The 21,726-nt window shown below is 54.4% G+C and overlaps 1 protein-coding gene across 16 annotated transcripts in view; it reads right to left on the bottom strand.

Annotated features, from left to right (window-relative positions):
• The window catches only part of FNBP1 (formin binding protein 1), an 878,539-nt gene extending 857,684 nt beyond the window's left edge, over nt 1-20,855 (bottom strand). For all 16 annotated transcript variants that reach the window (XM_078646220.1, XM_078646221.1, XM_078646222.1 and 13 more), the window contains exon 1: nt 20,701-20,855. In XM_078646220.1, the coding sequence (XP_078502346.1) occupies nt 20,701-20,724 (24 nt within the window). In that variant the 5' untranslated portion in view covers nt 20,725-20,855. The remainder of the gene's footprint in view (nt 1-20,700) is intronic.
• Between the last annotated feature and the right edge of the window lie 871 nt (nt 20,856-21,726).

Here is a 21,726-nt window from a genome sequence, read left to right as displayed (position 1 = left end):
TTTAGTTGAACTCTACTTGAGTAATAGTAAAACCCATCAAACAATGTATTTGTTTAGTTGAACTCTAGTTAAGTAATAGTGAAGCAAATCAAACAATGCATTTGTTTAGTTGAACTCTACTTGAGTAATAGTAAAACCCATCAAACAATGTATTTGTTTAGTTGAACTCTAATAGTGAAACACATCAAACAATGCATTCGTTTAGTTGAACTCGACGCAAGTAATAGTGAAACACATCAAACAATGCATTCGTTTAGTTGAACTCGACGTAAGTAATAGTGAAACACATCAAACAATGCATTTGTTTAGTTGAACTCTACTTAAGTAATAGTGAAACACATAAAACAATGCATTCATTTAGTGGAGCTCTACTTAAGTAATAGTGAAACATCAAACGACGCATTCGTTTAGTTGAACTCTACTTAAGTAATAGTGAAACGCATCAAACAATGAATTTGTTTATTCCGACTTTTAAGCAATACTGAAACACAGCAAACAATAAACTGCTTTATTCCAACTCAATTCAAGTAAGATTGAAACACAGCAAACAATGCACCGGTTACGTCTGAGGTCTTCACTTTGAGAATCTCCCCCTGGAGATCCGCAACTGTATTCCTAGGAGGCACAAATGCCTCAGCAAGTACTGGTCAATGAAGACAGCCTGAAGGTGCATTAACAGGCTGTCTTCAATTACATGATTCGGCTGAAGTGTATAAAAAAGTATAGTTAACTGTGATACTGAGTGTCATGGGGGTGGGGTCACCGGATAGGGTGGTGGGGTCAAAGAAATGGTTAAAAATAACAACATATTCTATTATTTTGGTTTTTCACTTTCAGGTTAACTGCATATAAAATCACACACCATAATTGGAAAACAAATGCTAGTTTAACTAATCCGGGGGAAAGTTATGAAACGTCAATTGGTTAATGTGATCACTGCAGATGTCTATATTTGACAGAGAGCCACATAACTGAATCCTGGTTGGTGCAGTGGGAAATAGAGACTTATGTATTCATAGAACCACAAGGTCCAAAACTGTATCAGAAAGCACTGTGAATATGTAAGCCATTGTTTTACAATATTATTACATGCTTTATAAGATAGGATGCAGCAAAATGATTTAGAGTTCAAGATAAAACAAGTGCTTTCAAAGTATATATTTTATTGGTACATAATCAGATTGCACCTACGGCCATCACCTTAAGTGCTCAATAAAAGCACGTTTTGTACAACTCCCCTGATAACACCCCTACATTACCTCTCAAAAACAATAAATCTTTCTCGCCACTGAACCTCGAGTGTCTCCATCAATGAAAGCCTATATTGGCTTTGAAGCAACCTTTGCATTCTGTGATTAACCAACTGCACACATTTCATTTTTTCCAGGTAGTAGCCACCCTGGTGAGAAGGCCTGTTTCTTCTTAGTTCTCTGTCCCTCCTTTGGCTTCAAAGCACAGGAGACTCTACCCTCCCATGCCCCTGCACTTTGTGCCTTAGCCACCTCCGGGTATGCATTAACTGAAAAAGTATGATAACTGTTTTCATAAAATTCAAATAAAGCGTGCAGATTATCTTTGCTGGCTTTAGGACCCAGGTCACCACTGCTGTGCAGGGAACAGGACCGAAACAAAAAGAGTGCGAGGGGTGGGTGATTTTTTCTTTTACACAAATGGGATATCACCCTGCTTTGCATCTCAGGCCTAGGAGTGATGGCCTAGTTGGCGTAGGTATCATTGGTGCTGAAGGTGCAGCAGCACCAAGTACCAGAGGTCCGAAGGGGCAACTACACCTCAATAATCGCTATGTATTAACCTTTCTTGCTTGAATTAGAGCCCAGTTGCTTAGGGTCTCGAAGCAATGGCACAAGGGAGGGATAGATTGACAAAGAGGAGAAACCTTAGTTTAGGCCTCAAAGAGATAGCAGGGAAGGAAATTGGGCAAGATGTGGGCCCATGCATGTTTGCAATGAGAAGAGGAGACATCCCACTTGCAGGGAAGAAGCTTGTGGCTAGATATAGTGAAGCAGGTGCAGTGGTACTGAGTCTCAGAACTGTAAGGGGCCCACTTCATTGCAATTATGAGACTCTTTCTTTGCATAAGGGGCATGGGGTATTTTTCTTGCTAGCATTAGGGCCAAGGGCATCAATGCTACAAAGATGTAAGGGCAACACTTGAGAGTACATTTTTCCCAGAAAGGAACAGAGCCTATTTCAAGATTGGAGTGATGACCAGGCCTAGTGGACAAGGGGTAAAACAAGTAGTGAAGACAGCCTGCTACCCATGGCCACATCTATCATTTGTGGAGCAGGTGCAGTTGCATTTGGGCCCAAGAGTGTGAAGGTCTCACAACCGCCCAATGATGGGGAGAAACGTGTTTGGTCAATCTCTGTTTTTGTTCAATGCGTTTGTTCTTTTGAAAGTCTCACATTTAGTGTGGATTACGAGCTGCAGAAAATTTACTGCTAAAATTCCCTCATAAATACCGGCCACAGTTTTCTGCCTGACCTTCCCATTCCCCAATCCTTGCCATCAAGTTCTAGAGAGAGACCTGACTTCAAAACAGTTTGCTCATGGGGTTAGACTTCTGAGCTTCAACTGATTTACAAAAACTCTGTTTTGTGGTAGAACGTATAAAAAAACATGATTCAGTAAGCCAGCAAAGTCATTAAAAGAGTGGGATTATAAGGTCTAGGTTCCAGGGACTCGCTGTTCGGTGTAAAGGGAGTGCATGAATAGGGAGAACAATGGGTAATGCCCATGGCAGCATGTGAAGAAGAGGAAGGGGCATGTCTCAGGAGGCGAACAAGGCAGAAGATGGCGAGACAAAGGGGTGGTTACAAAAAAAAAAAAAGAAGAAAAAGAACTTTTTCTCTAAAACATGAATGTAAGTTGTGATTGCAGGAGAGGGGTAGTATCACAATCTGTGGTTATAAATGATGACTAAAGTTATTCTACTGATCCATGCAGGGATGTGAGCTTCCCTGGACTACCCCTTCACAAGCGGCAGGTTTCCTAGCCCTGTTTGGATCTTTTACCGGCGACAAATATATGTGCTTTAAAGATGTCAGAATTGATTAATTATCCGTCATCTTATTTTCTGCAGAAGTGGCAGATCGAGTTCCACCGGTGATAGACCCAGGGAGGATCCAGCCAGACATGATCCCATACAATGCAATTGCACTTGTTAGCGAAGAGACTGGTGTACAGAAGGAAAGAAGTTGTTCTTTTAGAGACATGTCTGTAATCAGTCAAATAATGATGATGATTTTGTGAGGTATCTTAATCTAGTAGGTCTCTAATTAAGGAACAGTAGAACAACATCAGATCAATAGTGATGCTTCCCATGTGGCTGCGCCAACAGGCATCGTCTTCTGAAAGATTGGGCTTGCTGAGTTTGCAGGGGGTGGTGCCCTGTGCAGTATGAAGTTGATTGGTTGTGAAACCAATACAGACTTAAGCCATCTGCTGGTCCTTTCTCAAATTTGTCTCTGAAAGTCCTCGGGTAGACTGCTATAGAGAAGGTTTTCCTACGGCTACAGGAGAACAGAGAGCAGGAGTGGTGAGATGTTGTATTCTAGGTACCCCAACACTCGAAAGGTTTACTAGATAGTGGGAAATGTATTGCATTATATGATTGCTCCTTTCTTTCAATGTGTCCATAGCTCTGATGGTGTTGTAGACCACAAAGGGAGTGAACGTCATCATGATGGTGTCCGGTAGGCCCTACCCCAGAAAGATAGATTAAGAGGAGACCAGAATGTTGACGTTTTGCATTTCTTCCAGGATTTTCCTTTCATTCTGGATTAAATTTATATCTCAGAACTTGATGACACAGAATGCCAAGATAGGTAATGGTGATGGGGTTCCATTTAAATTTGGAATCGGATCTCCGGCAGACACTGATGACAGGAGGATTTGGTTGGCTTAATGATATTTCCACACAGTGAGGCATAAAAACCCAGTACCCAGTTGTTGTAATGGGGGGGGGGGGGGGGGGGGGGGGGAGGAGACGTCGTTGGCATGCGCCGAGAGCTTGACTTTGTCGGTGTGGAATCGGATGCCGAAGATCAGTTAGTTGAGTCTCATTCTCTTTAGTTGTGGTTTGGGGAGTCAGATTGAAAAGGAGAGGCGATACTTGTCATTCGTCTCATTTCCCGTTGTAGAGTTTACATCTGGGGGAGAAGATACTATTAGTGAGATTAAACACCTGGGGACTGGCATGAAACATTTACTGTGTCTGACAAAATTGTCAAGGGAGACAGAAGGGGACAACTCCGTGATGCCTTTAGGGAGGTCAAAGGTGCGTGATGTAAATTCCGGTAGATCTGGCGAGTTTATTTTCTGAACGAACATCTGTATTAAACATGAATATGCTTTAGGTTTGCTCCTCTGCTCACTTACTAAAGGCCATGACTTCAACAAAGGACTCTTACCCTCTTTTCTCGATGTGTTCCTCTGTGGAATGGATCCAAAAATGATAACCTCTTTGTCTGCAAATGTCTCTTTGGGCGCACAGTCCTGCAAGCACAACCCGACCGGAAGGTACTGGAGCGCTTTACTGAGCAGTTCTCCAGTTCCAAGTGGCAGCTGGCTGTGCTTTGCTTCATGGCTCAGATTACCTGCAGAGGGTGTGCTTTCACCCCCAGCTTGACGTTGCTCTCGCTCATTTGATTTTCTCCCCTTGCCTGCTACATTGCTCTGCGCCATGAGACTCCCTTGGGAAGTGATATGCTGCGCAATACAAGTATCCAGACTAGACTAGACTGTCTATCGTTTGCTTCCCTACCCCCTCCGTGCCCCTTCACTCACAACCGATTTTTCCTACAGAATCTGTTTTCTGCTGAGAAGTGGAGGCACTCCTTGTCCCAGGATACCGGTTTGCTGCTGGCAAGCGCAGGTACTCCATGTACCAGACTACTTGTTTTCTGCTGAAAAGTGCAGGTACTCCTTGTCCCAGAGTACCTGTATTCTGCTGAGAAGTGCGGGTACTCCATGTCCCAGAGTACATGTACTCTGCTGAGAAGCGCAGGTATTCCACTTCCCAGACTACTTGTTTTCTGCTGAAAAGTGCAGGTATTCCTTGTCCCCGAGTACCCGTTTTCTGCTGAGCTGTGCAGGAACTCCTTTCCGAGAGTACATGTATTCTGTTGAGAATTGCTGGTACTCCTTGTCCCACAAATATGTTTTCTGCTGAGAAGTGGAGGCACTCCTTGTCCCAGGATACCGGTTTGCTGCTGGGAAGCGCAGGTATTTTTTGGTCCCGGGGTACTTATTTTCTGCTGAGAAGCATTCTCTGCTGAGGAGAGCAGGTATTCCATGTCCCAGAGTACCTGGGCCACAGGGTATACGGCGAGCAATCGAAGTGGCACAAAGTTCTACACTGGCCAGGGCTTGAGCAGGCTTCTCCCATACTACCTGTTTTCTTGTGAGAAGCGCAGGTATTCCTAGTCCCAGGGTACTCGTTTTCTGCTGTGAAGTGCAGGTACTCCGTGTCCCAGAGTACCTGTTTTCTGCTGAGAAGCGCAGGTATTTGTTGGTCCCAGGGTACTTGTTTTCTGCTGAGAAGCGCAGTTACTCCTGGTCCCAGGGTACCTGTTTTCTGCTGAGAAGCATTCTCTGCTGAGGAGAGCAGATATACCATGTCCCAGAGTACCTGGGCCATAGGGTATACGGCTAGCAATCGAAGTGGCACAAAGTTCTACTCTGGGCTGTGCTTGAAATGGAAATAAAGAAGCGCAGGTATTTCTTCTTCCAGACTACCTGATTTCTTGTGAGAAGCGCATGTATTCCTTGTCCCAGAGTACACGTTTTCTGCTCAGACGTGCAGGTATTCCTTTCCCAGACTATCTGTCTTCTGCTGGGAAGTGCAGGTACCCCTTGTCCCAGAGTACCTGTATTCTGCTGAGAAGCGCAGGTACTCCATGTCCCAGACTACTTGTTTTCTGCTAAAAAGTGCAGGTATTCCTTGTCCCAGAGTACCCGTTTTCTGCTGAGAAGTGCAGGTATTCCTTGTCCCAGACTACTTGTTTTCTGCTAAGAAGTGCAGGTACTCCTTGTCCCAGAGTACCTGTATTCTGCTGAGAAGCGCAGGTACTCCATGTCCCAGACTACTTGTTTTCTACTGAGAAGCGCAGGTACTCCTTGTCCCAGAGTACCTATACTCTACTGAGAAGCGCAGGTACTCCATGTACCAGACTACTTGTTTTCTACTGAGAAGCGCAGGTACTCCTTGTCCCAGAGTACCTGTACTCTGCTGAGAAGCGCAGATATCCCACTTCCCAGACTACTTGTTTTCTACTGAGAAGCGCAGGTACTCCATGTCCCAGAGTACATGTACTCTGCTGAGAAGCGCAGGTACTCCATGTACCAGACTACTTGTTTTCTGCTGAAAAGTGCAGGTATTCCTTGTCCCAGAGTACCCGTTTTCTGCTGAGCAGTGCAGGAACTTCTTTCCCAGAGTATGTGTATTCTGTTGAGAATTGCTGGTACTGTTAAAGATTAGACTGAAAATGTCAACGTTATCGGCATCATCTTGCTCTCCTTGGGCCCATTCGTGCGCGTAAGCGGCAGCCATTTTGTGCACCATGGCCTCCCTGCCCCTCGCGATAGCCAGCGTCTCTCTCTCTCTCTCTCGACCTCGCTGACAACCCCCCCCCTCCGCTCTCACATGTCTTGGGTCATAAACCCCTCTTCAGCGCGGCTCTGCCTCGGAACCCCATCCTGTTCCCAGCGCGACACTTCCCTTAATTCCTTTCATGGTCCCAGGCCCTTTGATGCAAACCCCCTTTTTTCCTGTGTGCCCGTTTGTCTTCCTCGTTCCCAGGCCGACACCTAGCTCTGCCGATACTGTTCCTTGCCCCTCCCCGTACAGTAGAAAGCTTCCCTCATCAAAGGACCCCCGAGTTGATCAAAGCCCTCACCCTATGAGATCCGACCAAACCCCCACATTCCATGAATCGGCGGAATGTCCAGCTGCACGGTAGTCATCACCTGTTGTGACCGGGGTGAGGACTTCAACTGTAAATGTGTGTGGGAACGGGCCTGAAGGGGAGATTCGGAGGATATCCTTCCGTACATCAAAGCATTGCCAAGAATGTGTTGTATGTAATAAAGCAATAAACCTGTGTATAAGAGGCCAGGCCTCAGAGATGCGGGTAGAGCACCTCGTGACGATACTTGCTGTCCGAACTGAAGTGTTCTCCTCCGGAGAGAATAAAAACCCTTGTTTCCTGCCTTCCAGTCTCCAGCGCCTGCCTCTTCATTGGTTAATAACTTGTGGGTTTAAGAGGCGACACCGCCGGGCAATACTTAAGGTTCTTTTTAATTCGGTTGGTAGCCTGACCTTTAACAGTACTCCTTGTCCCACAAATATGTTTTCTACTGAGAAGTGGAGGCACTCCTTGTCCAAGGATACTGGTTTGCTGCTGGAAAGCGCAGGAATTTTTTGGTCGCAGGGTACCGGTTTTCTGCTGAGAAGCATTTTTCTCCTGAGGAGAGCAGGTATTCCATGTCATAGAGTACCTGGGCCATACGGTATATGGCGAGCAATCGAAGTGGCACAAAGTTCTACTCTGGCCAGTGCTTGAGATGGAAATAAAGAAGTGCAGGTATTCCTTGTCCCAGAGTACATGTTTTCTTCTGAGAAGCTCAGGTACTCCTTGTGCCAGAGTACCTGTTTTCTGCTGAGAAGCCCCGGTAATCCTTGACCCAGAGTACCTGTATGCTGCTGAGAAGTGCCGGTACTATCCCATCCAAATTAACGAAGTGCAGGTGTTAAGTACCTAGGAGTACCTACCTATTTAAAGCCCTGACTCTGGTCCTACTCGGGTTCTTAGGGCCCACTGAGCAGTATAGAAATTACAAAATAACCCAGCCATCCAAGGCCAAGCTGGCACTAACGGCCTGTGGCCACATTCACATCACAGGGCACAGACTCTAGTCTCAAGAGGCCCCCTGGCGTGCTGGGAGGTGCGGCTGGGTGGGCGGCCTCCTCGCCATGTGGACACTACAGATAACCGTGCCCCCCAGTACAGACGTCTGGACTCTGAGTGTACACCACGAGCCAGGGGGCACCAGGTATCTGAAGCAGGTACACCAGCCTGGTTCTGGAGATCAGTGCCCATCTCACCCTTCACAACGGACCCGTCGCACTTTCAGGGCCTGGTTCAGCAAGGGTCGGCCATGCATTACACTCCTGACCCGTCATTCTGCTGGGTGTTACATGCCCTGGCCATGACTGGCGCTCTAGTCTCTGCCATCTCAATCATCTGGGTGTGTACTGAAACGAGCATGACCTGGTACTGTTGGCATTGTAACTTTCGAGGATAAACGGAGCTCTGGCAGCAGGCGCCGCCCTTCCCTGCTCATCAAACGAAAATACAATGTCATTCAAAGAATGCCAGCAGTTTGTAAACACAACCCCTGTCCCTGGAGGCGCTGAAGCTCTCCCTGCATGACAACATTACCCTCCAACGATGACAACGAGGCGTTTGGATCCAAGGGGGGGGGCAGCCGGAGGCGGTGACTGAGAAGCTTGCACACAGCTGCATCCAATATTAAAAGCAGGGGGTGAGGGGCGGTGTGTGGCGCACACGGCATCAACCGAAGCCTTTCCAGAACCACGAATCCACCCCTCACCAGGCCGAAGCAGCCCAGGCCCCACTGGAAAGCTGCAGGATGGGCCAACAGGCGCAAGACTCCCTCCTGCTCGACCAATAGCACTGCTCGGTGGCACACACCTTCTGCCTGGCATCACGGGCAGCCAATCAGACCTCTGGGTAGGCACACATCTTACACTGCATGGCACTGCTCCAACCGACCACACCGTCCCCTGCCCAATATGAACACACACCTTCCCCTGTGTGGCACTGAGGCAGTCAGTGCCAACGCTCAATGTTCACACACCTTCCCCTGCGTGGCACTGAGCGAGTGCCAGCGCCCAATATTAACAGACAAACCTTCCCCTGTGTGGCACTGAGGCAGTGCCAGCGCCCAATATTAACAGACAAACCTTCCCCTGCGTGGCACTGAGGCAGTGCCAGCGCCCAATATTAACAGACAAACCTTCCCCTGTGTGGCACTGAGGCAGTCAGTGCCAACGCTCAATGTTCACACACCTTCCCCTGCGTGGCACTGAGCGAGTGCCAGCGCCCAATATTAACAGACAAACCTTCCCCTGTGTGGCACTGAGGCAGTGCCAGCGCCCAATATTAACAGACAAACCTTCCCCTGCGTGGCACTGAGGCAGTGCCAGCGCCCAATATTAACAGACAAACCTTCCCCTGCGTGGCACTGAGGCAGTGCCAGCGCCCAATATTAACAGACAAACCTTCCCCTGCGTGGCACTGAGGCAGTGCCAGCGCCCAATATTAACAGACAAACCTTCCCCTGCGTGGCACTGAGGCAGTGCCAGCGCCCAATATTAACAGACAAACCTTCCCCTGCGTGGCACTGAGGCAGTGCCAGCGCCCAATATTAACAGACAAACCTTCCCCTGTGTGGCACCGAGGCAGTGCCAGCGCCCAATATTAACAGACAAACCTTCCCCTGCGTGGCACTGAGGCAGTGCCAGCGCCCAATATTAACAGACCAACCTTCCCCTGTGTGGCACTGAGGCAGTGCCAGCGCCCAATATTAACAGACCAACCTTCCCCTGTGTGGCACTGAGGCAGTGCCAGCGCCCAATATTAACAGACCAACCTTCCCCTGCGTGGCACTGAGGCAGTGCCAGTGCCCAATATTAACAGACCAACCTTCCCCTGCGTGGCACTGAGGCAGTCAGTGCCAACGCTCAATGTTAAATCACCTTCCCCTGCGTGGCACTGAGCGAGTGCCAGCGCCCAATATTAACAGACAAACCTTCCCCTGCGTGGCACTGAGGCAGTGCCAGTGCCCAATATTAACAGACAAACCTTCCCCTGCGTGGCACTGAGGCAGTGCCAGTGCCCAATATTAACAGACCAACCTTCCCCTGTGTGGCACTGAGGCAGTGCCAACGCCCAATATTAACAGACAAACCTTCCCCTGTGTGGCACTGAGGCAGTGCCAGCGCCCAATATTAACAGACCAACCTTCCCCTGCGTGCCAGTCAGTGCCAGCGCCCAATATTAACAGACCAACCCTCCCCTGCGTGCCAGTCAGTGCCAGGGCCCAGTGTTCACACACCTTCCCCTGTGTGGCACTGAGGAAGTGCCAGCGCCCAATATTAACAGACCAACCTTCCCCTGTGTGGCACTGAGGCAGTGCCAGCGCCCAGTGTCCACATGCACACCTTTCCTTGCATGGCACTGTAAGAGGTTCAAGGATACATAAGTGCCAGGCTTAGTTACTCAGTCACCCTTCTCTAAACGACACTTGTAGGAGACTGCCAACCCTGGATCTTCACGCACTGTTCCGTGCACGGCACTGTGAGAAGGTGAGGGGTCAACTTTCACACACTTTTCAATTCAAGGCACTGTACCATGGGGGCACTTAACACACAGTGCCATCATGGCACTGTGGAGGGGCAGGTTGGATCTTAACACATCTTTTCCTGCGTGGCACGGTGCCAGGGATCCACTTTGTTTGAATTTATCCATAGACCATGGCTTACTCCTCGGACGTTTATTCATGTACAGTCCTATATCTATGCCAGGGCTCCACTGTCACACACCTCTCCCTGCATGGCACAGTGCCACCCACGGCTGGTTTCCACACTTCTTCCTCTGTGCGGTTCGATCGCTGTGCCACGCGCAATCTCCTCACAAGCATTTCCCTGTGCCAGGGGTCCATCCTCGCACACCATTCCTTGTGCCAGGGTCCATCCTCGCACACCTTTCCCAGTGCCAGGGGTCCATCCTCGCACACCCTTCCTTGTGCCAGGGTCCATCCTCGCACACCTTTCCTTGTGCCAGGGTCCATCCTCGCACACCTTTCCCTGTGCCAGGGGTCCATCCTCGCACACCTTTTCCTGTGCCAGGGGTCCATCCTCGCACACCTTTTCCTGTGCCAGGGGTCCATCCTCGCACACCCTTCCTTGTGCCAGGGGTCCATCCTCGCACACCTTTCCTTGTGCCAGGGGTCCATCCTCGCACACCTTTCACTGTGCCAGAGTCCATCCTCCCACACCTTCCTTGTGCCAGGGGTCCATCCTCGCACACCTTTCCCTGTGCCAGGGGTCCATCCTCGCACACCTTTTCCTTGTGCCAGGGTCCATCCTCGCACACCTTTCCTTGTGCCAGGGTCCATCCTCGCACACCTTTCCTTGTGCCAGGGTCCATCCTCGCACACCCTTCCTTGTGCTAGGGGTCCATCCTCGCACACCTTTCCCAGTGTCAGGGGTCCATCCTCGCACACCTTTCCCTGTGCCAGGGTCCATCCTCGCACACCCTTCCTTGTGCCAGGGGTCCATCCTCGCAAACCTTTCACTGTGCCAGGGTCCATCCTTCCACACCTTTCCTTGTGCCAGGGGTCCATCCTCGCACACCTTTCCTTGTGCCAGGGGTCCATCCTCCCACACCTTTCCTTGTGCCGTGGGGTCCATCCTCGCACCCTTTCCTTGTGCCAGGGGTCCATCCTCGCACACCTTTTCTTGTGCCAGGGGTCCATCCTCGCACCCTTTCCCTGTGCCAGGGGTCCATCCTCGCACACCCTTCCTTGTGCCAGGGTCCATCCTCGCACCCTTTCCTTGTGCCAGGGGTCCATCCTCGCACACCTTTTCTTGTGCCAGGGGTCCATCCTCGCACACCTTTCCTTGTGCCAGGGTCCATCCTCGCACACCTTTCACTGTGCCAGGGGTCCATCCTCCCACACCTTTCCCAGTGCCAGGGGTCCATCCTCGCACACCTTTTCTTGTGCCAGAGTCCATCCTCCCACACCTTTCCTTGTGCCAGGGTCCATCCTCGCACACCTTTCCCAGTGCCAGGGGTCCATCCTCGCACACCTTTTCTTGTGCCAGAGTCCATCCTCCCACACCTTTCCTTGTGCCAGGGTCCATCCTCGCACACCTTTCCTTGTGCCAGGGGTCCATCCTCGCACACCTTTCCTTGTGCCAGAGTCCATCCTCCCACACCTTTCCTTGTGCCAGGGTCCATCCTCGCACACCTTTCCCTGTGCCAGGGGTCCATCCTCGCACACCTTTTCTTGTGCCGTGGGTTCCTTCCTCGCACACCTTTTCTTGTGCCGTGGGGTCCATCCTCGCACACCTTTCACTGTGCCAGGGGTCCATCCTCGCACACCTTTCCTTGTGCCAGGGTCCATCCTCGCACACCTTTCCCAGTGCCAGGGGTCCATCCTCGCACACCTTTCCCAGTGCCAGGGGTCCATCCTCGCATACCTTTCCTTGTGCCAGGGGTCCATCCTCGCACACCCTTCCTTGTGCCAGGGGTCCATCCTCGCACACCTTTCCTTGTGCCAGGGTCCATCCTCGCACACCTTTCCTGTGCCAGGGGTCCATCCTCACACACCTTTCCTTGTGCCAGGGGTCCATCCTCGCACACCTTTCCTTGTGCCAGGGTCCATCCTCGCACACCTTTCACTGTGCCAGAGTCCATCCTCCCACACCTTTCCTTGTGCCAGGGTCCATCCTCGCACACCTTTCCCAGTGCCAGGGGTCCATCCTCGCACACCTTTTCTTGTGCCAGGGTCCATCCTCGCACACCCTTCCTTGTGCCAGGGGTCCATCCTCGCACACCTTTCCTTGTGCCAGGGTCCATCCTCGCACACCCTTCCTTGTGCCAGGGGTCCATCCTCGCACACCTTTTCTTGTGCCAGGGTCCATCCTCGCACACCTTTCACTGTGCCAGAGTCCATCCTCCCACACCTTTCCTTGTGCCAGGGTCCATCCTCGCACACATTTCACTGTGCCAGGGTCCATCCTCGCACACCCTTCCTTGTGCCAGGGTCCATCCTCGCACACCTTTCACTGTGCCAGGGTCCATCCTCGCACACCCTTCCTTGTGCCAGGGGTCCATCCTCGCACACCTTTCCTTGTGCCAGGGTCCATCCTCGCACACCTTTCCTTGTGCCAGGGTCCATCCTCGCACACCTTTCCCAGTGCCAGGGGTCCATCCTCGCACACCTTTTCTTGTGCCAGGGTCCATCCTCGCACACCCTTCCTTGTGCCAGGGGTCCATCCTCGCACACCTTTCCTTGTGCCAGGGTCCATCCTCGCACACCCTTCCTTGTGCCAGGGGTCCATCCTCGCACACCTTTTCTTGTGCCAGGGTCCATCCTCGCACACCTTTCACTGTGCCAGGGTCCATCCTCCCACACCTTTCCTTGTGCCAGGGTCCATCCTCGCACACATTTCACTGTGCCAGAGTCCATCCTCCCACACCCTTCCTTGTGCCAGGGGTCCATCCTCGCACACCTTTCCTTGTGCCAGGGTCCATCCTCGCACACCCTTCCTTGTGCCAGGGTCCATCCTCGCACACCTTTCACTGTGCCAGAGTCCATCCTCCCACACCTTTTCTTGTGCCAGGGTCCATCCTCGCACACCCTTCCTTGTGCCAGGGGTCCATCCTCGCACACCTTTCCTTGTGCCAGGGTCCATCCTCGCACACCCTTCCTTGTGCCAGAGTCCATCCTCGCACACCCTTCCTTGTGCCAGGGGTCCATCCTCGCACACCTTTCCTTGTGCCAGAGTCCATCCTCGCACACCCTTCCTTGTGCCAGGGGTCCATCCTCGCACACCCTTCCTTGTGCCAGGGGTCCATCCTCGCACACCTTTCCCTGTGCCAGGGGTCCATCCTCGCACACCTTTTCTTGTGCCGTGGGTTCCTTCCTCGCACACCTTTTCTTGTGCCGTGGGGTCCATCCTCGCACACCTTTCACTGTGCCAGGGGTCCATCCTCGCACACCTTTCCTTGTGCCAGGGTCCATCCTCGCACACCTTTCCCAGTGCCAGGGGTCCATCCTCGCACACCTTTCCCAGTGCCAGGGGTCCATCCTCGCACACCTTTCCCTGTGCCAGGGTCCATCCTCGTACACCTTTCCTTGTGCCAGGGTCCATCCTCGTACACCTTTCCCTGTGCCAGGGGTTCATCCGTGCACAACTTTCCCTGTGCCAGGGGAGGGTCCACCCCTACACACCTCTCTCTGTGCCAGCTGTCCATCCTTGCACACCTTTCCCTGGGCTACCTACCCCTGTGCCAGGGCCAATCCCCGGCTCTCCACCCCAGGCCAGGGTCCTTCCCTGCTCATCTTTCCCTGGCTCTCTATCCCTATGCCAGGGTCCATCCTCGCACACCATCCCCCGGCTCCCTGTGCATGCTCCATCCTGGCACACCGTTCCCTGGCTCTGTACCCCTGTGCAGGGTCCATCCCTGGCTCTGTACCCCTGTGCAGGGTCCATCCCCGGCTCTCTACCCCTGTGCCAGGGTCCATCCCTGGCTCTGTAGCCCTGTGCCAGGGTCCATCCCTGGCTCTGTAGCCCTGTGCCAGGGTCCATCCCTGGCTCTGTAGCCCTGTGCAGGGTCCATCCCTGGCTCTCCACCCCTGTGCCAGGGTCCATCCCTGGCTCTCTACCCCTGTGCCAGGGTCCATCCCTGGCTCTCTACCCCTGTGCCAGGGTCCATCCCTGGCTCTCTACCCCTGTGCCAGGGTCCATCCCCGGCTCTCCACCCCTGTGCAGGTTCCATCCCCGCTCGTCCTTCCCCACGCTCCCGCACCCATCCACGCCTGGCTGGGGGCAGCAGGCGGTGTTTACAGTCGGTTCATTCAGGCCCAGACGATGGATGCTCGTGGCTCCCACTCCACGGCAGAAGCACGGTTTTGTTTTGGCAATAAACGAGCTCTGGAGCGCGCAGCCCCGGGGACAGCCCGCTCTCGCCCCCGCACCCGTCTGGGCATGGAAGGCTCGTGTGCCAGCCCATCGCCGAGCCCCCTGGGCATGGGAGGGGGGGCTTCTGCTGAGGGCACCCCTCCCCGCGGGGCTTCCCCCCCGTGGGCACCAGCACCCCCTTTTAAACGTGCGCCCCTCCCCGGCTGACCATGATGAACCGACCTTCACCCCCGCAGCTAATGACAGAGCTCCCCCCCCCCCCCAAGAGGACCAATGTTTGACTCACCCCGCCCCTCCCAGCCCCCAGTGGACCAATGATGGACTCACACCCCACGCTGCCAAATCATGGACTTAACCCCAACCCCCCCACCAGTAATGATGGATTTACCCTGAGGGGACTCCCCCAGACACTGATGAGGGGCTGCCCTCCTCCCCAGTGCCCCAATGATGGTCTCCCTCCCTCCCCAGATGACCAACTAATGCTGGACTCACTCACCCCTCATCCCCCCGAGGACTAATGATGGACTCACTCACCCCTCATCCCCCCGAGGTCTAATGCTGGACTCACTCACCCCTCATCCCCCGAGGACTACTGATGGACCCCCTGACCCTATCTTTCCACTTGACACACGGAGATGGACTCACTCCCGCCCCAAGTTGACACATGATGAACTCACCCCCCGCCTCCAAGTTGACAAGTTAGACTCACCCCCAGCCCCCAAGTTGACACATGATGGACCCACCCCCCAAGTTGAAACTTGTTAGACTCACCCTCAGCCCTCAAGTTGACACATGATGGACTCACTCCCACCCAAGTTGACACATGATGGACCCACCCCCCAAGTTGACACTTGTTAGACTCACCCTCAGCCCTCAAGTTGACACATGATGGAGTCACTCCCACCCAAGTTGACACATGATGGACTCACCCCCCAAGTTGACACTTGTTAGACTCACTCCCAGCCCCCAAGTTGACACATGATGGACCCACCCCCCAAGTTGACACTTGTTAGACTCACTCCCAGCCCCCAAGTTGACACATGATGGACTCACTCCCACCCAAGTTGACACATGATGGACCCACCCCCCAAGTTGACACTTGTTAGACTCACCCTCAGCCCTCAAGTTGACACATGATGGACTCACTCCCACCCAAGTTGACACATGATGGACTCACCCCCCAAGTTGACACTTGTTAGACTCACTCCCAGCCCCCAAGTTGACACATGATGGACCCACCCCCCAAGTTGAAACTTGTTAGACTCACCCTCAGCCCTCAAGTTGACACATGATGGACTCACTCCCACCCAAGTTGACACATGATGGACCCACCCCCCAAGTTGACACTTGTTAGACTCACTCCCACCCCAAGTTGACACATGTTGGACTCCCTCCCACCCCCAAGTTGACACATGATGGACTCCCTCCCACCCCCAAGTTGACACATGATGGACTCACTCCCACCCCCAAGTTGACACATGATGGACTCACTCCCAACCCCAAGTTGACACGTTAGACTCACCCCCAGCCCCCAAGTTGACACGTTAGACTCACCCCCAGCCCCCAAGTTGACACGTTAGACTCACCCCCAGCCCCCAAGTTGACAAGTTAGACTCACCGCCAGCCCCCAAGTTGACACATGTTGGACTCCCTTCCACCCCCAAGTTGACACATGATGGACTCACTCCCACCCCCAAGTTGACACATGATGGACTCACTCCCACCCCCAAGTTGACACATGATGGACTCACTCCCACCCCCAAGTTGACACATGATGGACTCACTCCCAACCCCAAGTTGACACGTTAGACTCACCCCCAGCCCCCAAGTTGACACGTTAGACTCACCCCCAGCCCCCAAGTTGACACATGTTGGACTCACTGCCACCCAAGTTGACACATGATGGACTCACTCCCACCCAAGTTGACACATGATGGACTCACTCCCACCCAAGTTGACACATGATGGACTCACTCCCACCCAAGTTGACACATGATGGACTCACTCCCACCCAAGTTGACACATGATGGACTCACTCCCACCCAAGTTGACACATGATGGACTCACTCCCACCCAAGTTGACACATGATGGACTCACTCCCACCCAAGTTGACACATGATGGACTCACTCCCACCCAAGTTGACGCATGTTGGACTCACTCCCACCCAAGTTGACGCATATTGGACTCACTCCCACCCAAGTTGACACATGTTGGACTCACTCCCACCCCCAAGTTGACACATGATGGACTCACTCCCACCCCCAAGTTGACACATGATGGACTCACTCCCACTCCCAAGTTGACACGTTAGACTCACCCCCAGCCCCCAAGTTGACACGTTAGACTCACCCCCAGCCCCCAAGTTGACAAGTTAGACTCACCCCCACCCCCCAAGTTGACACATGTTGGACTCACTGCCACCCAAGTTGACACATGATGGACTCACTCCCACCCAAGTTGACACATGATGGACTCACTCCCACCCAAGTTGACACATGATGGACTCACTCCCACCCAAGTTGACACATGATGGACTCACTCCCACCCCCAAGTTGACACGTTAGACTTGCCCCCAAGTTGACACATGATGGACTCACTCCCAACCAAGTTGACACATGATGGACTCACTCCCACCCCCAAGTTGACACGTTAGACTTGCCCCCAAGTTGACACATGATGGACCCACTCCCTCTACCAAATTGACATATGATGGGCTCACTCCCACCCCAAGTTGACACATGATGGGCTCACTCCCACCCCAAGTTGACACATGATGGACCCACTCCCTCTACCAAATTGACATATGATGGGCTCACTCCCACCCCAAGTTGACACATGATGGGCTCACTCCCACCCCAAGTTGACACATGATGGACTCACTCCCACCCCAAGTTGACACATGATGGGCTCACTCCCACCCCAAGTTGACACATGATGGGCTCACTCCCACCCCAAGTTGACACATGATGGGCTCACTCCCACCCCAAGTTGACACATGATGGGCTCACTCCCACCCCAAGTTGACACATGATGGGCTCACTCCCACCCCAAGTTGACACATGATGGGCTCACTCCCACCCCAAGTTGACACATGATGGGCTCACTCCCACCCCAAGTTGACACATGATGGACCCACTACCACCCCAAGTTGACACATGATGGACCCACTCCCACCCCAAGTTCACATATGATGGACCCACTCCCACCCCAAGTTCACACATAATGGACCCACTCCCACCCCAAGTTGACACATGATGGACTCACTCCCACCCCAAGTTGACACATGATGGACCCACTCCCACCCCAAGTTGACACATGATGGACCCACTCCCTCTACCAAGTTGACACATGATGGACTCACTCCCTCACCAAGTTGACACATCATGGACTCGCTACCTCTACCAAGTTGACACATGATGGACTCGCTACCTTTACCAAGTTGACACATGATGGACTCACTACCTATACCAAGTTGACACATGATGGACTCACTACCTATACCAAGTTGACACGTGATGGACTCACTACCTATACCAAGTTGACACATGATGGACTCACTACCTATACCAAGTTGACACATGATGGACTCACTTCCTCCCCAGCTGAGACATGACAGTCTCACCTCCTCCTTAAGCAGAGACATTGTGGCGGACTCACCCCGCTGGCCGCAGATGGACTCATCCTCCCCCTCCCTCTGTTGACCACAGGTGGACACCCTCAGACTGCCCTCCTGACCAACAGCAAGCTCACAGCCCCCCTCACAGTGTCCACAGCCCCCTCACAGTGTCCACAGCCCGCCTCACAGTGTCCACAGCCCGCCTCACAGTGTCCACAGCCCGCCTCACAGTGTCCACAGCCCGCCTCACAGTATCCACAGCCCCCCTCACAGTATCCACAGCCCCCCTCACAGTATCCACAGCCCCCCTCACAGTATCCACAGCCCCCCTCACAGTATCCACAGCCCCCCTCACAGTATCCACAGCGCCCCTCACAGTGTCCACAGCCCCTTCAGTGACCCCCTGAAACCCCCTCCTCAGGGTGTCCACAGCCCCCCTCACAGTATCCACAGCCCCCCTCACAGTATCCACAGCCCCCCTCACAGTGTCCACAGCCCCTTCAGTGACCCCCTGAAACCCCCTCCTCAGGGTGTCCACAGCCCCCCTCACAGTATCCACAGCCCCCCTCACAGTATCCACAGCCCCCCTCACAGTATCCACAGCCCCCCTCACATTGTCCACAGCCCCTTCAGTGACCCCCTGAAACCCCCTCCTCAGGGTGTCCACAGCCCCCCTCACAGTATCCACAGCCCCCCCTCACAGTGTCCACAGCCCCCCCCTCACAGTATCCACAGCCCCCCTCACATTGTCCACAGCCCCTTCAGTGACCCCCTGAAACCCCCTCCTCAGGGTGTCCACAGCCCCCCTCACAGTATCCACAGCCCCCCCTCACAGTGTCCACAGCCCCCCCTCACAGTATCCACAGCCCCCCCTCACATTGTCCACAGCCCCTTCAGTGACCCCCTGAAACCCCCTCCTCAGGGTGTCCACAGCCCCCCTCACAGTATCCACAGCCCCCCCCTCACAGTATCCACAGCCCCCCCCTCACAGTGTCCACAGCCCCCCCCTCACAGTGTCCACAGCCCCCCCCCTCACAGTGTCCACAGCCCCCCCCTCAGTGTCCACAGCCCCCCCCCTCACAGTATCCACAGCCCCCCCCTCACAGTGTCCACAGCCCCCCCCCTCACAGTATCCACAGCCCCCCTCACAGTGTCCACAGCCCCCCCTCACAGTATCCACAGCCCCCCTCACATTGTCCACAGCCCCTTCAGTGACCCCCTGAAACCCCCTCCTCAGGGTGTCCACAGCCCCCCTCACAGTATCCACAGCCCCCCCTCACAGTGTCCACAGCCCCCCCTCACAGTGTCCACAGCCCCCCCCTCACAGTATCCACAGCCCCCCCCTCACAGTGTCCACAGCCCCCCCCCTCACAGTGTCCACAGCCCCCCCCTCACAGTGTCCACAGCCCCCCCCCCCTCACAGTGTCCACAGCCCCCCCCTCAGTGTCCACAGCCCCCCCCCCTCACAGTGTCCACAGCGCCCCTCACAGTATCCACAGCCCCCCTCACATTGTCCACAGCCCCCCCCTCACAGTATCCACAGCCCCCCCTCACAGTGTCCACAGCCCCTTCAGTGACCCCCTGAAACCCCCTCACAGTATCCACAGCCCCCCTCACAGTGTCCACAGCCCCCCCTCACAGTATCCACAGCCCCCCCCTCACAGTATCCACAGCCCCCCCCTCACAGTGTCCACAGCCCCCCCCTCACAGTGTCCACAGCCCCCCCCTCACAGTGTCCACAGCCCCCCCCCTCACAGTGTCCACAGCCCCCCCCTCAGTGTCCACAGCCCCCCCCTCACAGTGTCCACAGCCCCCCCCCCCTCACAGTGTCCACAGCCCCCCCCCTCAGTGTCCACAGCCCCCCCCTCACAGTATCCACAGCCCCCCTCACATTGTCCACAGCCCCTTCAGTGACCCCCTGAAACCCCCTCCTCAGGGTGTCCACAGCCCCCCTCACAGTATCCACAGCCCCCCCTCACAGTATCCACAGCCCCCCCCTCACAGTGTCCACAGCCCCCCCCCTCACAGTGTCCACAGCCCCCCCCCCTCACAGTGTCCACAGCCCCCCCCCTCACAGTGTCCACAGCCCCCCCCCCCCTCACAGTGTCCACAGCCCCCCCCCCTCACAGTGTCCACAGCCCCCCCCTCACAGTGTCCACAGCCCCCCCCTCACAGTGTCCACAGCCCCCCCCTCACAGTGTCCACAGCCCCTTCAGTGACCCCCTGGGACCTACCCTGCCCCTCAGCTCCCCGGCTGGTCCTCAGACGCCTGGTCCTCCCTCAGCATCCCTCGCTCATCACCCCCCGGGCCCTCACTCACCCAGAGCTCGCTGCCCCAGCTCATGGCTCCGCTCCCGGGGCCCCCGGAGCTCGGACACCCGCGCCGCCCTCTCGCCGCCCGAGCTGCGCTCTCTCCGCCTCACACAACCGCTCAGTGGCTGCGGCAGCGGGAGCGCGGGCCGCGGGCACGAGCCCAGCCAGAGCCGCAGCGACACTGAAGAGGGACTGGGGGTGGGGGCTGCACGGAGCGCGCTCTGGCGGGGGCAGGGCAGGCGGCCATCTTGGAAGGGAGCCCGGGGCGGGGAGGACGGGACCGAGAGGTGTCAGGGGACGGGGATCCAGCCGCGGGGAAGGCCTGCTTCCCTGACAGACGGAAACCCGTCAATACTATGCTTGTTTAGAGCGAATTCTTTCAGACTGTCTGATGTTTCTAGTAAAACCCAAATCACATATTAACATTAGGAAACACCACCATTTTTTACACATGATATGATTTGAAAGTTTCTTCAGTTAATACGTGTGTGTGTGAGTGCCTCTGTCTTCGTCGCCCGTAAACTCGGAGACGTCGGTTAACGGCGCGTTCACTCACTCTCGAGCGTCTAGTCCGTCTACCATGTCCACGTCCTGGCAGGGGATGTCAGTTGAAGCCTGAAGGCGTAACGCCAGCAGAGAAAGGGGCGGGGCGCAAAGTGACAGCTCGGGGCACGCGCAGCGCGCGCTCGTCGAAAAATAACGGGCCGGATAGGGGCAGCTGTGACAGGGGGCGAAGACGTCACCGCACCGAGGTGGGAGGAGGGGGGCGCTCGGGGCTGCGCGTGCCTGCCACAGGGACTCAACAAGCTCGCAGCCAACAGACGGCGCCTCGCGCTCATAGGATGACTGACGAGGGTCTCCTCGCGCCCATTGGTTACGGATACGGCCGCACGCTCGTAGCGGCACGCGACTGACCTCCCGGAGACAGCGCGCGCTCCCCCCACCCTCCCCTGCGTACTTACGCCTCATGCGTACGCACGCTCGTTCCCGCGCTTTCTCCTCACACCTGATAAAGGCGACGGAGAGAACATTC

The sequence above is a fragment of the Lissotriton helveticus genome, chromosome 5_1 (assembly GCF_964261635.1).
Source record: "Lissotriton helveticus chromosome 5_1, aLisHel1.1, whole genome shotgun sequence".
Taxonomy (NCBI): Eukaryota; Metazoa; Chordata; class Amphibia; order Caudata; family Salamandridae; genus Lissotriton; species Lissotriton helveticus.
This window is presented reverse-complemented; position numbering and strand designations above follow the sequence as displayed.